The following is an 18,170-nucleotide window of genomic DNA, read 5'->3' on the forward strand; positions in this document are numbered from 1 at the left end:
CTGGAAGAAAACATTGGCAGTGAAATATCAAACCCTTGGATGGCAGCTGTAAGGCCTGCAACCAGCAATAATTATAGACACTCTCCTTGAAGAACAGTGTTTCTCAGAGTGTGGCCTGAGAAACAGCTGCATTAGAATCACCTGGAGATGGTGTGGCTTACTGAGATACAGAATCTAGAAGAAAGTAGAGTGTAGTTGGGGGAGCCATAATGAATTCACCTGTGGGGAAGGGAAGTGTGACGTGCCATCCAGACCAAGATACCCATCAGCAGTATTAAATTTGGGTCTCAAAGTGAGGCCTAGGGAACACTGATGCTGTATATCATCAGAGATGCTTGTTTTTCACATTCTGACATCTCTGAAATAGGGCTACATCATAAAATCAATGATGTGTCATAGTTTAATTGGCAGCATTCTTTCTTCCTTAGTGGATCATGAAATAATTGATGAAATGCAGTATAAACAAGGCAAGTACCAAGGGACCTAAGAATGAGAAGAGAAGATCCAGTGGAAAGAAGGTTCTATCACAGCACACTTGGTTCAAAGTTCATGTTATCAAATGTTTATTTGACCATTGCCTAAATAAAATGAACTAACAGAAGATTGTAATTAAAATATATATATATGTATAAAATTTTTTTTTTTCTGGATCAAAGTCGGCACTTTTAGCAAGGTCCCCAGATGATACACACACTAAGGATGAGAACCAATGAAGTAGAATTATCTTTAATGCATGTAAACTGAGAAAGTTAGCTAACCAAAAATTTATACATCTATGTGTGCATATGTGTGTTTGTGCGTATATGTGTGTATATACATTTTATGTATTTATATGTATACCTTCCATGTTCATAGTCACTTTAATAATTGTGGAAACAACTTTCTCAACCTAAACACTGCAATTTTATGTGGAACTTAAGGGGAAAGAAGTCACGACTTGCAGCCAGAATCCTTGGAGTGGCTTTATTTTTGGTGACAAAGAAGGAGATAACTCCGTTGCTTGCACAGCTTCCTGTAAGTGCAGTGGCTGTCTTCAGATGAAATTTTTAGCTCCCCTCACCCTACTCTCCAGCCTTCAGCATTTGAGATCTGAGGGACTAACTCAAGTCTCAAACATCTTTGATTTAAGTGTATGTTCTAGCATAGTGCTAATCTTCCAATTCACTTTACAGAAATATGTGAGCCATTTTGTAATTTTTAATTTTCTAATGGCCACATTAAAAGAAAACCTAGGGGATACTAATTTTAATTATATATTTTACTTAACATAATATATCCAAAGTATTATTTCTGCATTCAATTATTTTTAAAATTAATATTTTACTTTTCTCGTACTAAGTCTTTGAAATCTGGTATATATTTTGCTTAACAGCACATCTCAATTCAGACACTAAATTTTCATCGAATATTTTCTCTCTTTAATACAAAGTAGATTTACATGCCCACATTGTTCCAAACATACCTAAGAGTTTCCTAATAATTGAATCAAGTATAAAGTTTTTTAAATTTAAATTAGTTAAGAGGAAATATCATTTAAAATTCCATCCCTCAGTCACACCAGCCACATTCTAAGTGCTCAATAGCCGCATGTGGCTCATGGCTGCCATATTGCACATACAGTTCTAGTACCACTTTTTAGACAGTGGCTCAGATATTCAACTTTACTGCTTTCATCTGAAAGGCATTCTAAGGTTCAAACTACTCAGAGTATCTCATGCAAAGAATATAAATGTTCATATTTTTCTATGCTACATTTTTGGTAGTTTCCTCAGGTTTATCTTCCAATTCACTTTATAAACTCTTCAGCTGTGTCTAATCTGTTTGATCCATTAAACTTAGTCCAATGACTATTTTCCCTTTATGGAAGGTCTATTTGTACTTTTCTATATCTACCTGTTCTTCATATGTCTTATTTTCTTATGGTTTCTGTATCGTCTTTTATGCCTTTAATCATTTTAAACAATTTACATTATACTTTTTTAAGATTGTTATTTTGTGATCTCAAGTTCTTGGGCTGAAAATCCCAGTGTATATTGTGTCTGTTAACTCTGCCTCATGGGGGGCCGTTTCCTCGTCAGTTGTAATTTTTTATTAGTCTTGTTTTTTTGAGGAAATCTGTTGTTGCCTGAGTTGAAGAGTCCCTTCAGAGTGGGTATACGTTTGTTTCTGCCATGTACCCTGAGGTATCACCCCCTGGAACTGGTTTTTTAATCTTCATTTCTCAGCTTACGGTTTGCCTCCCCATGTAATTAGTATAAATTCAGTTCCCTAAATAGTCTGGAGTCTTCAAATTCTCATGGGAAACTTTTATTTCCTCCCGGAGCTGCAGCAGGGATAGGCTGCCTTGTGCTGGGGGCGGCAAGGGAGGGGGTAGATTTTTTAGGCCCCTCTTGCACTGAAGTTGTAGCCTTCCAAAGGTCTCGCTGCTGTGGGTGTCTCAGTCCCAGTCGTTTTCCCCAACCCAGACCATATCTGCAGTGCACCCACGCCATCACTGCTATCAACTCCTAGGGTTACTGCAGTGTAGGGTCCTGTCGACCTCTCAGGTGCTAGGCTCGCTCTGACCTTTTGTGTCTAAAATTTTTCTTTCTTGGGCATTCAGCCATACATATGCATGTATGTATGTGTGTGTTGTGTGTACATACAGACACACACACATAGGCTCCCTCTGAGTGTTTTGGGTGCATTTCTTAATTTTTTTATTTTAAAGCTTCAGTGCATGGTTGTGTATCCTAGTTGTTAGTTTAGTTCTCCATGTGAGCTGCCACCACAGTATGACAACTGACAGATAGTGGTGTAGTTCCACAACTGGGAAATGAACCTGGGCCATGGCAGTGAGAGTGCCAAATCTTAACCACCAGACCACCAGGGCTGGCTCCCTCAGAGTTTTTTGTCTGAAGATTTTTCTTTCTTGGGTGTTCATATATATACATACACACATATATACATAATTATATATGTATACATGCATACGTATATATTCACACACATATACATACAGAAGGATCACCGTAGATATATATGTACCTAATCTAGTATCTTCAGATATTGCCACTTTGTTAGGATAGTCTTAAAACAGAAGTATAAACAAGTGCAGTCTGAAACACTCTGGTTTTGAGAACCAGGTGAGTTTGTGTTATCCAAAAAGGTGTTTCCTAACCTTCACTTCACTTGATGACTAGAGAACCATCATAATGGTTTCATCTTTTATCTGGGCCTTTTCTTCTGAATAAGCACATTTGGACTCCTGAATTTATCCTAAGACTTCCCTTTCTAGCACACAAATCAAGAAATTATCCTACCACCATCTAAGCCTTCTCTAATCACAAAAAATCTTAGAATAATGAGATTTTCAAGCTAGAAGAAACCTTAGAAATCAAATATTCCAACCTAAGATAAGCAAATAGGCCAATAAAGGTGATGACTTGCTTGATATCACACAGCTAGTTAGCAGCAGTATCAAAATCTTCCTCCTTTTATCCTGCTATCTTGCCTCCTCTACATAATGCCACTTAACTGTGTATTTTTTAAGTTGTCAGATTTGTGTCATACTCTATGTGGCTTCTGGCTTGCTCTCTCTGAGTTAGGCAGTTTAAATGAAACACTTAGCCATTTAGATCGTGTTTATTTCATCCTTTGGTAAAACAGAACCTGTAGCTAAAGATATTCTCATGGCCTCTTCCATTAGAGTTGGGCTCCATCACCTTCTCTCTCATAGCTGTGCCCATAAGGATGTTTCTTGGTTATACTTCAAATAGTTTTGAGAACAGAATACCTTTTCTCACCTTGTTTTTATTCTTTGAACAATTGTCTTTATTATTTTGTCCTATAAAAACAATGTGGTTTTAAGCATTTTTGTCAATACCAGCCCGTATCGTTGACAGAAATAGCCTCACATCATCATACCTTCTTTCTCTCATGAACTGAAAAATACTCGCTATGCTACTATGAATTATGATTTAATACACTGACTCTAAAAAGTGGGTGTTCTGGGAACTGGCACAAAGAAAGGACAACAGAATGAGAAAGGAATACTGAGGTTAAATATACTAGGATATCTTATAATAACTGAGCCACCTGTTATTATTGTATTTATTCAATTCAATTATTATATAGTGGTCAAGTCCCCAAGGTCAAGAAAGATCTCCAGGTTAGCATCCTTTAATCAGGAATGAGGGCTACCACAAGCAGTGCAATAAACAACCATGTCAGGAAAAGGACAAATTGTGTCTAAAATTAAATTAACCAAAATGAGAGACAGTGGGCCGTCTAAATTCCAAAGATATTTTTAATGCCAGAAAAAAATCTCAATAACAAATGATGATGAAATAATTTCAACGAAAAATCCTATGTGAAATAGCTTGCTTTATTTATGTTCAACAAATGTTTGCTGAGCACCTTTTATCTAGCAGGCTCCAGGCTAGGCCCTGGGGCTACAGAGATGGCCCTCAGCCTCATGGAGCTCACAGTCTGCTGGGAAAGAGTCATTATACAAAAAGATACATTTAAGTACAAGGAGTATGAGGATGCAGAGCATAGAGGGCATCGTAGGGACACATAGCTGGGGCCTTAAGAGGGGGGGTTCCTGAGGAAATATTTGATCTAACATCAGTCCTTGAGGTATCATATTTTCTTGCACAAATAATTAATTGCTTGTTTTTATTGATACATAATTGTGGTTTCTCATTAATGTACAGAACCCACTTGGACCTTTGTTTATTATATATTCCCACCCAGGAGTGATATCAAATATCCAGTGACTGGTAAGGCAGGACATAGAGCAGTCAGAATAGAAGGTAACCACAGTGCTAGGGCAGGGACCTGGAGGCTGCCTATGGTGCTGTGCATCAATTCTTCAATCTTAGGAAGGTCTGGGGGTCCTGTGGGATGGGCTACAGTGGAGGAGAACCACTGGGGGACTCAGGACCACAGCCATGTATCAACCACTATAGCTCACAGGTACATATTGGTTGCATATCTGTCTTATGTATACTGGGCTTCTCTATTGAAATAGTCTAGATTTGAATTCAAACTTGAAAAAAAAATCTCTTACTATTTCAGACAATCTTATTGCACAAAACCAATCAGTAAGAAAAACTTAAAATCAATCAGTAAGAAAAACTTAAAATATTTTGTGAGAATATGAAGTTGCTAGTTTTACAAGGCATGAGTTTTAATGTTTTGAGAACTAGCATTTTTCTCAACAGTGCTAAACATAAAGTGTGACAACATTAAGCTTGCTTGATTTATTTTTCTTAAGGACAAACACAATAAAATTATTTAAAGAATTTCAATAATTTCTAAATTTAGAAATTTCATATGATAGGTAAATTTCAAATACCTCTTTCAGTGCAAGAAAAAGAAAGATTTTAGCATGAGGTTAAATTATTGAATTCACAAAGAACAAGCAATTGGCTAGGACAAAAAGAATTATGTTATTGCTTAAAACGGAAACATAAATTTATTTCCAGCAAAAGAGAACAATTATATTAATTGAGCTTGGAGGCACCCTTGCATTGTCAAGTATTATTATACTGTTTAAATGAGGCCTTCGTCTTTAATCCAATGAAATATGATAAGGCTGGCTCCCTGGTGCTAATCCAAGCTTTGCAAAATCCAAACATGTAATACTTAGGAAATACAAATCTTGTACTGTCTTTACTATATACCAAAATCTTATAGCCAAGGCAGAAATGCTTACATGGATAACTGATTTGGACTAAACACTGTAAATTCATGAATTTACTTTTGTTCTGCCCTGATGTAATTAGCGGGCCTTCGCTCAACTCTCTCTTCCTTTGAACAGGTCAAATAGTTACAAATATTTATATGATAACCTATTATAAGTGCATCAGATACAATCACTCTAAGAAAAGGGGACAGGGAAAATTGTTTTTCTTTGGCTTTAATCTCAAATTGTGACAGAGTTTGTGCTGAAAGGTGACCTCTGACCTCTGAATCTCTTACATCCTCCTATGTCTTTCACTTGAAAAAGAACAGGGTGTTTTGGTTTTTATCACTGGAGAAGAGCGTTGTTAAACGTGTATGTTCAGATTCATTTCTGAGCATGGCTCTGGTGAGAGTTAATTGAGAGATGTATGTCACAGATATTCACATCTGAGCTCATGTGTCTGCAGGTCAAAGACTAGTTTAAAACAAAGGAAACTCACACTGCGCTTCCAAGTGACTGTCCTTTCTAAAAGCCAGAAGGAAAGTGCCATGTATTGGGATAAGCCATGGCCAAGAGGCGCTTCCAGACCTTGCAAGAGCTTTTCTGGCAACCTGAATATATTAACAGAGAAGTTGTTGGGTCCTCGTATCTGTTTTTTTTTTTTTTAAAGATTCTATTTTTCCTTTTTCTCCCCAAAGCCCCTCGGTACATAGTTGTATATTCTTAGTTGTGGGTCCCTTCAGTTGTGGCATGTGGGACGCTGCCCCAGCATGGCCCCACCAGTAGTGCCATGTCCGTGCCCAGGATCCAAACCGGTGAAACCCTGGGCAGAGCGCGGGAACTCAACCACTCGGCCACGGGGCCGGCCCCAGGTCCTCATATCTTTTCAGTAAGACTCCATTTGGTGGGCATATTTTAATTAAGTAGCTTATTTAAATTAAACCTGCATGCTACAAAAATAATCCCAACTCTAACAGATTTGCAGGTCTTAGCATATATGTAGGCTTCCCCACCCCTCCCATGTACTGATAGGGAGGCGAAAATACGCCCTTTGGGAGGAGCCTCTTACCTTCATTCGGGGCTATTGAGGCAGCATTGTGGAGGGGACCCGCATGGACCTCGGGATCTAACAGATGGAGATGTGGACTCCTGCTCCACCATCTCCTAGTTGAATAATCTAAATAAGCTATTTACCTTCTCGGAGTTTCCTTGCCTGTATAGCTTCCTTGTAGGGTTGCTGGGAGAATTAGGAATAATCTATGCACATTCAGTGAGGGGCAAGGAGGTGCGCGGAGGAGGGGGAGACGTAAGCTCTCAATGAATAGTAGCCTTTGATTTTGTTCACTTTCCTGTTTCGTTTGTGTTGCGTGGTGGTGGTGATGGTTGCTGGTTTGCCTGCTCTTCACCAGCAGGATCTCCCCAAACACCAGTGCTGCGGTAGCCTAGACCCTTGCTCATGGCCCACACCAGTAGTTCTCCACAGGGGGTGACTTTGCCCCCTAGGGGACATTTGGCACTGTCTGGAGACATACCTGGTTGTCACAACTGAGGAGTGTGGAGGGAGAGGTGCTCCTGGCATCAGGCGCAGAGGGCCAGGGATGCTGCTAAACATCCTTCAACGTACAGGACAGCGCTCCCTCCCCCAACAAAGAATTATCCAGCCCAAAATGGCAACAGGGCTGTGGTTAAGAAACCCTGGCCTACACAATAAGCATAATACATTCTAGAGGCAAGGAAGCCATAGCAACAGTCAGAATAGTCGTCATAAATTTCAAACTATCCGTGAAGGGAGTGAAGGACAGTCTTAGAAATAAGCACAAAATAAGTACAAATAACTATTGAACAGGCTGCCTAGGAGGTGGGTGTGGGTGGGTGTGTTTGTGATTTATTTTGAGTTTGTCTTTTTTTCTTAACAGTACACCCATTCTTGCTTCAGATATATACAGTGTGATGAAGTCGATGTTCTGCACGACCAGTCTGGAATAAATGGTAACTTGCCCCGTACAAAGGGGGCTTTCGGGAATGCCGTAAATCTTCATTTCCGTGAATTAAAAGTCTTGATATGGGTGTGTACTTATCTAAAACCTGATCACATTAGGACACGTCATACTTTAGTGTATAAGAAGGTTTAAAAGGTTTAATGTATAAAAAGGTTTATTATATATACCTCAGTGTATAAAACTTTTATTAAAATATAAAAGAGAAAGAATCTGTGATATAATCCCAAACAGGAACTGGACTAATGTTAACTTTGTTTTGGAGGCTACACCATGCAAACTAACAGTATAAACCACTTCAGGGTTTTTATGGACCCTTATGACTTTTGAAATATGGATACTGAACACAGCTGATTTGCTATTTCAAATCACACTATTCAAGTTGGTCCTCCCACCTCGATGACTTTTCTTAGTTATTATAAGCTTTAAAATAAAAACTTCATTCATATTTTACAAAATCATCACCACTAATTCAGAAAGTCTTGTTCCCGTTTGAACCCAAGTTAATGAGATGGTCTAACTCTAATATATTTTGGCTTCTCACTTGAGGAATGATATTTTCAAACCACAGCAAGAAACAAAAAGCCAACCCAGGGAATGGCTGGGGTTGAAAGAGGTAAAAAACAGAGAAGAGGAATAAAATCTAGTAGTAATCAGTATTCAATTCTCTCCCCAGATTTCTTGAGCAAACAGTGTATGTATAGTTTTCCTATTCTCTCAGGATGTAAAAAATGCCAGAAAATATGCTTAATTTATAATAAGGTAATAATTTGGTTTATTTTTATACTATTTAATTAATTCATTTGAAGTAGGATTTTTGAGAATCATTCATAGGAGTAAATGGCTAATCCTGTAAATAGAAATGATGGAGATCCTTGAACCATCGAGAACCTGCATTTTCTGCTTAATTAAAAAAAGTGTAAAAAGGATTGGTACTACTGAAACACTGTTTAACCATCCCAGGAAAGAAAGAGGCTCTGGCCCTCAGGCCACCGGCTTGTAATGAATGCCAACTGGCAGTAAAGAAAAATTCACTTATTCTCTGTGATAATGTATTAAAAAAAAAAAAAGATTTGACAGCATAGGCAAGTCTGTGGTTGAGAAATCAGGTTTGAAGTCAGAAGACGCAACAGTAGAGACACCCAAATTCTGCTTTGTGCTTAGTTTCATAGGAACAGAAGAGAATTTAAGGCTGAGTAGGAAAAGAATCCTGAGTTGAAGTTCTTGGTAGTCTAGCCTTTTAAACTCAGCGACAGAATGCAGTGTGTCTGAGTTCCCAGGCACCAAGTCAGCGGCTCCTATAAAGCTGCAGCATGGCCTCAGCCTCTGCTCAGGAGGAATGATTGACATCTACAAGGTTGTAAAGTATGTTATTGACAAAGTGAACAAGAAAAACCTTGAAAGAGGTGAATTAAAGTCAAACCAGGGGCCCTATTTTAAACAGGAGAATCTCATCATCTCAATAAAAATGGAAAATTTATGTAATTTCCTTATCATGTTGGTGAATTCATGGGTTACGGATACAAAATGAATTTTAGGGAAAACTGAGATAAGTGGGAGATTGTCTTCCAAGTTAAAATGAAGGAGAACAAGCATCCGCACTCTGTCAGAGCGAAACAGGCAAAGAGCCTGCGTGTGGGCAGACGGAGGTGGACTCCTGCGTTCATCCTTTCAACAAGTGTTAACTGTGCCACTTCCTCGTGGCAGGCGCCAAGCTACAACTACTACAAAGGCAGTAACACAGTCCTGGCCTCAAGCAGGTAATAGGCTAGTGAGAGACTGGACAAGTAAACCAATAATTAGAATCATGGATATGATCTATTCTACAAATATTTCCTTGAGTTTTTGATGAGGTCCTGCATCCTACTTCCATCTTGTATTCACCCAACTCAGAATGTAACAGCTACTTGCATTGAAAATGTCTTTCTTCAGGAATAGCTGAGGTTTAGATAAATCTTTGTAACTATGAAAAAGCCTGAAATCCTTTAGTTCTAACTCTTTGAGGAGGCTGTACCAGAACCGCACAACACTGCTGTCGCTGCCACTGACCTCGAACCCTGGCCAGTGGAGATGGATCTCAAAGATGAGCTGTCCGATTTGTCCAAGGACATCTTCCAGAATAAGATTTTCCAGAACTTTCCATTCTGCACTTTCCAGATCTGCTTTGAGAACATCAATCTGTAACAGAATGATGAAACAAGTTTAGCAAAGTCAATAAAGGTTGTTAAAAATACCACCTTGATATCAGGAGCATCACTGTATAACTACCTCCCAAGAAAGCACAATTTTTCAAATTTTAGAGTTAGTGGTCTTTTTCAAATGGCTACTTATGACATGAATTTATAATCTCACTCCACACTAAATGTTAATATACAAATAATGAAATGCCAGTCAGAAATCATAACGGACCCTCTTATTTTCCGCCCAACAGGAATGGATGCCCCGGAAGGAGATGCTGGAGTGGGTATATCATGGAGCTCCATGCCCACAGCCTCTCCCCAGCAATCCACATACTGCTTAAAGGAAGCCAGCCACGTCCTGACAGAATGGTGGCCTGCAGGGAGGGACTGACGTAGGCCACTGCCTGTAGGGACCATCTCATAGACCTTACCCCCTTCCAACTTCATCAGGACTGGAAGCCAGGGAAAGAGTTCTCAGGATCTGAATACTGAACTTGTGAAAAAATTATTATTATTATTCCATGATTTCTTGAAAAAGTATATACCATCATTGCATTCTGAAAAAAAAGGCAACATCATTTTCTGTTCATTTAATGAATATAAGTTTACAAGTTCACATTCCAGATGAGATGAAATATAGGAAGAAGAGCAGGATGGGGGAGAATTCACAATTAAGTTATAAGAATCAGCTCTTTTTCTGTTGGCTTTAGCAATTAATTAAGTTAAGAGAGTCAGCTCTTCTCTGCTGGCTTTGCACAAAATCCATTAGAATAACAGAACCCCAAATACCTCCAGAAAGCAACGAAAGCTAATTACTTACCAAGTAGTTATATGGACCTGGCACCCTGCTAACTGCTTCCCCTTGCAAAATCTGCTTACTCCTCTCAACCATTCTGCAAGGATGATTCTGTTAGTATCCCTATTTAAAGCTGAGGAAACCAAACTCAGAGAGGAACCCATCCCCAGTCACACAGCCGGAGAGGCAGTGGTGAAACGTGAACTACACAGTCCATGTTCTTAACCACTACACAATGTTGACTCGCCATAAACCACCCAAGGAAAAATGGTAACTCAGAGTTCCTAAAAGGCTCTTGGTTTGGAAAATAAGGTGCTACTGGAGAACGAATAAGCGTCAGTGAGTAGAAGTGTTGTTATCAGCATCACCATTTTACATTTGCGGAGCTCTTTCCAGCCTGGAGAATTACTCTCTACATACGTAATCTCAGTAAAACAGCCACATAGGCAGACAAGGATTTGGTAAAAATGACTTTCTACTGCCAAGAAATGGAGGAGGGGGGCGGGGAGCAAAAGGGGATAATCTGACCCCAGAGGAAGGCAGACAGCATTCAGACACAAACTGGAATAATTAGGATGGAGGGAATGACTGCAGTTGAGCACAGGCTGTAGTCCCAAGATGTGACAGCAGAACCCCGAACAGCTCTTCAGGAAGCTGCCAACTGAAGTCACCAATATCCTGCCCATGAAAGCCAAGTATCTTTGCCTGTTCAGAAGGACGGATAAACACCAAGGGTAATGCTGCCCCAGCCTCGCCTCTCTCTCAGCGCATGTCTGTTTGATAAGTTTCTCATATGTGGCTGAGACGTGCCCCTCTCAGTGCAATGGTAACCTTCCTGGCATGATTTCAGAGTTGAGGGGAGGAGAAGACGCAGAGAATTTAGACACAATCACTCCAAGAAAATGGTCTTTGCCCGACGTCCTGTGATCCTGTGGGAGATGCTTTCACTCCGTTGCCTTGGAGAGTAGCTCCTGGTCTACCAGGGAAAGAGTGATGGGAACAACCCCAAGAATAGCAAGGGGACTTGGAAAAGGCTAGACCAGCCTGTTGGCTCAACGGTTATAAAATCAAAGAGAAAAAGTAAAAACAAAACAAACAAAACACCACTTTCTTTTCTGAAAGGAACTGAGCAAAGGTGGGGTCCACATGAACACACACAAGGCTGAGATATTTCTTATGAATTGGACACAATAAAATTAATGCACTCTTTTTTCATCACTGCTCCCCTGGCACTTCCTTGGCTTTGTTTCATCTTTGAAGTTTTAAGCAGATATTCCTGAATTGGGGTAATTAAGCTACCAAAAGAAATATTTAATCAAAACTTCACAAAATTCTTAATTGGTACAGAAACTATCCAAAACTCAAAATTTATTGTGTCAATTCACATAGTCAAGAATTTCTCAGGTTCCTTAAATATCCATTTTTACCATTGTTTTCTGTGAGTTTGCCTATGTTGAATGTGATCAACAAATCAAAGTATTAAAGGGACAGGGTAAAGTTAATCAGCCTTAAGTTGACCTAAAAACCATATTGGTGAAGTATAGAGGAATATAGTTTACATACTTTTTTCCAAACATATTTCTAAAATAAGCTATCAATCAGAAGTTATGAGCAACTGGAAAGGAGCCAAATTATTAGGCTGAATCATAGCAAATAATATGCTTTGTTTGGAATTCCAATTTTTATTTACAAAATGCTGTCCTATCTAAAGAGCAACAAGTATGTTCAAACATGGCAACACCCCCGCCCCCTTTTGATTCCAGGGACTGAAAATTCCCCACTTCAATCAGAATTGTACAGGCTGATCTCTATCACGCAGCCCAGGTGGTGCGGCCCTGAGGGGCACAAAAGCTCTCCTCTGCCCTCCGGCCTGCGAGCACAGACAGCCAAAATGCTGTGAATAAAACATGGTTTTCTCCTCCACTGTGCTCTTTCCATTTCTTGCATTTTAGAATGCACTATTACCACAACTATTCTGCAGATGTAATTTCCATTGTTACTGCACCATGCACCCAGTATTATTGTATTAAACATCTCTGCATAAGATAGGCCACTCTTAAGATTCTAATATCAGCTTTCAACAATTATGGCACTCAAACTCATGCAAATGATTATATGAGAGTAGTTGAGTGCCAATTCTAATAGGTTAAATCAGGTTTCTTGAGAAAACCAACCAAGTGTGAACTCCCGGTAAACTCTGGAATAACTGAAGACATATTCTTGGGTGGAAGGGTCTCAGAGAATGTAGATGAAACAACCTATTTGGTATAAGTTCAGAGACATGAAAGGGCTCCTCCTATCAAAAATTATCTCCTTTTCCTTGTGCCTGAAATTTACAATAAATCACCTTTCATAGAACTTTTTGAGGAAATGCGAATTTTAATTTTAGCTGGATTACGAAGTCAGGCCATCTGGCAGCTTCCTCATCACGGGCACAAGGTTATCCCTGTGTTCATCCACCCAGAACTGCAGAGATGAGGAGAAAGGGGGGAAGGGGACCCAGCATTTACATTACTTTGCTAGGGCTGAGGTAACAAAGTACCACAAATTGTGTGGCTTCAACAACAGAAATTTATTGTCTCAGAGTTCTGGAGGCTAGACGTCCAACATCAAGGTGTCTGACAGTGCCCCTTCCTCTTAAGGGCTATCTCTGTCTCACGCTTCTCTCCTAGCTCCTGGTGGTTTGCTTGCAATCTTTGGCACTCCTTGGCTTTGCATCACTCTGATCTCTGTCTTCATCTTTACAATGTGTTATCCCTGTGTGTCTGTGTCCAAATTTCCCCCCTTTATAAAGACACCAGTCACATTAGACTAGGGGCCATACTAGACCAGTCTGACCTCATTTAAACTAATTACATCTGCAATGACCCTATTTCCAATTAAGGTCACATCCTGAGGTATACCAGGGGTTAGTACTTCAACATATGACCGGGGGCAGGGGGGGGACAAAGTTTGCGGGGGGGAGCACAGCAGTGTTCGAGATAACTATCTCAATAAAGCTTTCAAGGAAGAATGTATGTTTGGAAGCCAATTCACAGGGCCAATGCTTAGGAAAAGTGTCCTGTACAAGAGATCCGAGGGTCAGCAACCCTCTGAGGCAATGATGGATGTCCTCCTACCAGTCCCTGCATCAGCCAACAGTGACAGCTCCAACCTTGCTGAGTGTCAAACCCAGGGCAGGTCAACCAGCCTCCAAGACCAGTTAAAACCACCACCATGAAACCCCTCTGCTTCAATCCCTGGGCTTGTTCTAGGCCACACAACCAGGCCTTAAAAGGTGATTCAGCTTCTACTTTGGTCATGGGTACACTCGCTATTGATGACTTTAGCCACCATGCAAGGTGTCTGAGTGCCCTGAGGTCACCATGCTATAAGAAAGTCCAGACTAGCCCTTGCAGAGAGACCACATGAAGAGGCCCTGAATCAACACACAGAGAGAGATGCCTGGCCAACCCCAGCTACTCCAGCCACCATCTTGAGACAGGAACCAACCTAACGAGACAGGGCATCTGCAAGGCCCCTGACCTAACAAGATAAAGTCCCTAACCAATCTAACCAATCGGCAAGCTAGGAGAATCAGATAGAGACCACCAAGATCCACCTTCTGCAGCCTCTGGACTTCCCTGGGTTTACGCATATGCCCTAGCACCCAGAAGTCCACTGAAGGTGACCCTAGCCCTATTAGCATAGTAAAAGTCGCACCCAGGGGTGGAGAGCTAGCATGCTAATGATACATGAGTCACATGTAACAGGATGGTACGAGACACTGCAGGCACAAGCACAACCCCACCTCTTCATGCCAGGACAAGACCCTCCACCCCAGCCTTTGCCTAATAAAAGCGCCCCCATCCCCCTCCCTAAGGAGCCTGTTGCTGCCCCTCCTTTCCGCACAGGCTCCCTTGTGCCTCTCCTGTGCACAAACTAATAAATTTCTACTTTTCTACTCCCATTTGTTGTCTCTCTTGATTTCCATCCTGGGGGACAGTAAGAACCCAATGTTCCAATAACAATCTGACTGCAACCACACGAGACGCCTGAACCAGCACTGCCCAGCAAAGCCCTTCCCAAACACTGACCCCCGGAAACTCTGAGAGATAACCAAATGATCAGTTGTTGTTTTAAGAACCTCAAGTTTTGGAGGTGATTCATTATGTAGATAACTAGAACAGAGACCAGTGCTATTTCTGCCAATCTTTTTAAAAATTAAAAGTTACCTGGATAGTGTCAAATACAATATATTTCAAAGCGATGATTTCTAGAAAATAATATATATTAACCAAAAAATATTTTCTTATTAAAAACCAATATATGGTCATTATTTAAAAATGAAAACTACAGATAAGCAAAAAGAAAAGGAATTAAAATGTCCATAATCCAGAGTTTAAAAACAGTTAATTCTTGAATACCTGTTGTATTTTTTGCTAAGTATTTTTCTTTGCCACAAACATACATACACACACACAATACATAGATACATTGGCATAATTACAACATACATGGGCATAATTCAAACATATGTGTTGTTTATAAAATGAGAATTACACTGCTTTCAAATCTGTTTTTTAATGTAACAGATCGTGAATATCTTTCCAAGCCAATAGATTTTCACCTAAAATGTTCTTCCAAATGATGTCCCTCAGAGCTTGCATAAGAATGTGATCGAGGCGACTGAGGGTCCCCGCAGGAGTGAGGGGGATGCAGGTGAGACCCCAGATCCTCCACCTCAGTTCAACAGGAGCAGCTCCTCTTTTCTCTTTTTTATATATTTGGAATCCCTCACAAACTTTTGCCTGAAAAAGAGCCTTCCTGCTAAAGAAAATAAGTTCAAAATCCTCCATCTATAACTTGATTTTTAATGACTTCTACATTGGTTTAATTTACTTAACCAATCCCCCTTCTGATAGACATTTAGGTTCTTTCCAGTTAGACGATATTACAGACTGATGTGATCAACAAAACTGTAGCTAAATATTGAAGTATGTTCTATCATTTTCTTAGAATAAGAAAATTCCCAGAAGTGGAGTAGCAGGTTCAAAGGACAGGCACAGTGTACAACTTTTAATAATTTTACCAACTTCTAGTCCCTTCCTGTCTCTGTTCTTGAGAAACTGAGGACAAACCAGGTTGTGCTCAGGCTGGGAGCCCTGTGCAGACCCACCACAAAAGGCTCCTCCACTGTCACCAGCCCAGTAGACATCTGCGTGTTGTCTTACCCTGAAGCCCTATGACTCTCTGGAACATTCCTAAAAACACCTCTGCCTTTAGGTCTGAACAATCCACTACATTAGACAAAAACCTGCATGCCATTTAAACAAAGAGCGAACAAGACAAATCAACTTTAAGTACATGTTAAGTTGTTTTTAGATAACTTTTATTTAAAACATTTAAAAATACTTTATCTAGTGTTCTACATGAAATCTTTAAAAGGATAGAGATTCCTTTTCCACCTGGAAAAATGTGTTGAAGCTTAAAATTGGCTATTGCCATCAATTGTAAAGGTTATTAATCAAAATCCCTGGCTAAGAGCCAGAGCTACACAAGTAACGCCAATAAAATGTCAATATTAACCATCCAACTTATCAATCAACTAACACAGAACAAGGGACTTCCCATTCAGGCTGTAACTGACCTGCAAACACAGCTGCTTGCCTCAATATCAGCTGTCTCGATTTTGAGCCAGAATCATACACTATATGGTATTTACAGCCACTTCTCACATTATGTAAAAAATAGATTCCTGAAAAGGAATGTGGAAACTGAGTTTTGTAATTAGACTCATATTTTAAATTATTATTTATTTGACTCATTTAGTTATTTATGAATATTCTTAAAAATTAAATTATCAGCTACTTACCATCCCAATAAATCAAACTGTATTCATTCTCCATATTCACTACAATTTGGGTCAATATTCAATCATAATTTTAAAATAATTGTATCAATACAACTTCTTCCTGCTTTTTCATTTAATTAAGAAAAAATTGTTATTTAATGATTAAAGTGAAGTAAATCCGGGCTTTTATATATCGTCTACTTAAAGCAAGATATATCTGCACTTACAAAACTAAAAGCTGAACACATAGGAAGAGGATCTCGGTTTTGTAAAAGTATAGAAGAAATTAATCTATCTTAAATGGACAAGAGGATTAAAAGTCTCTTTAAGAGCCTTAGACTTTAAACACACTAAATCAGTCTCCATTATCACTGTGGGCTGGCAGAAATGTAACATTACAAGACTTCTGCTACCACTGAGGCGAGAGAGATAAGCCTTGCCCTATGTATTATGAAAAATTTGAAGGTCACTCTAAGCTAACGTAGGACCAATTCTGAATAAAAGAAAATAATTTTTATGTAGTCATCAGCTCACAGAAATGACCTCTGCAGGGAGCAACACTCTGTAAATGAATTTAAATGGAAAAAAGGGAAACATTTACAAAGGCTTTCTTTTGCCAGATCTCCAGCCTATTCCAAAGAATCTAACCTGAAGATGCTGGGCGAGAATCTTCAGGGCAGGGTGAGGTGATATAATGCACAGCCCCAGAAACCCAGGTCAGGGACAGGTAGTGGGTGAGCTGGTGACAAGTCAAAAAGTCAGCAGTGCTACTGGTGACATACAACAGCAAGGAACCAAGAAGTGCAAATTTTAGCAGGACTGAGACGACCACAAGGGACCTGGCCAAGGGCAGAGTCGGGCAGGAAGGCGGTAGCAGGACCAAGGACAGTGCCACGCAGCCGCTCTAGTTTCTCTGTTTAGACCCCACTTCCCTGGGCAACTGAAAACAACCTTAGATCAGAACCCTATGCCTTAAAGCTACATCACCTGGTTAATTTATGTTTCTGGCCTTATTGTATTTATGCAAGCATTCTCAAGTATTTCTAGAAAGAGAAGGGACATGAAACACAAACATGTATAAATTATTCCTACACGAATAGATGTGTGAACAAATAAATAACCAAGTAAACACCCAAATAAAATGTTCTCCAGCCAGACGCGTTCTTGAGGTTCAATCGGAGAATATTTACCTTTAGATGTGGGACTAAGTCCATCTCAGAGCATGGTGGGGCCAGCAATGAGGCTTAGGCTACATAATACATGGTCCAAATGCAAAAAGAAAGCACCAGTGTAGAGAAACACAAAATCAACTCATTGGGTTTAGTTATTTTTTTAATATACTCATATATGAGTGAGAAAGAACACTGTCCTAGGAGTGAAAATTATGAAAGAACCAGCAGTGAGTGAAGTCAAGTGGTAGAAGACAGAACTGAGAGGAGATGAGGGAACAGCAAGAGGTCTCAGAGTGTGTGCTGTATGACAGTCACCTTGATGTCCTCCATTGCTGGACCCCGTGCAGACTTCTAGGGAAGTATATGCCATGGTTTGCACTCATTTGTTGGCGTGACTGATTCCCTTACCTTTCCTGGACTGTAAGTTCCTTCAGGGCAGGACCTAACTCCTCTCCTGGTATCAAGTTTCTATGTGACTTCCCATCTTCAGTAGATGTGCTATCCTATCAGATAACATGTCC

At 39.9% G+C, this 18,170-nt stretch overlaps 1 protein-coding gene across 9 annotated transcripts in view; it reads right to left on the minus strand.

Annotated features, from left to right (window-relative positions):
• The window catches only part of METTL24 (methyltransferase like 24), a 134,722-nt gene that overhangs the window by 36,084 nt on the left and 80,468 nt on the right, over positions 1–18,170 (minus strand). For 5 of the 9 annotated variants that reach the window (XR_011497875.1, XR_011497876.1, XM_070496680.1 and 2 more), the window contains one exon: positions 9,718–9,846. Coding sequence is in view for 7 of the 9 variants with exons in the window: in XM_070496680.1 (XP_070352781.1) it covers positions 9,718–9,846 (129 nt within the window). In the remaining 2 variants the exon portion in view is untranslated. Of the gene's footprint in view, positions 1–28; positions 9,847–18,170 lie in introns of those variants that run through there. The other 4 variants (XM_070496678.1, XM_070496677.1, XM_070496682.1 and 1 more) reach the window with 3 other exon arrangements.

This window comes from Equus asinus, chromosome 24 (genome assembly GCF_041296235.1).
Source record: "Equus asinus isolate D_3611 breed Donkey chromosome 24, EquAss-T2T_v2, whole genome shotgun sequence".
Lineage (NCBI taxonomy): Eukaryota > Metazoa > Chordata > Mammalia > Perissodactyla > Equidae > Equus > Equus asinus.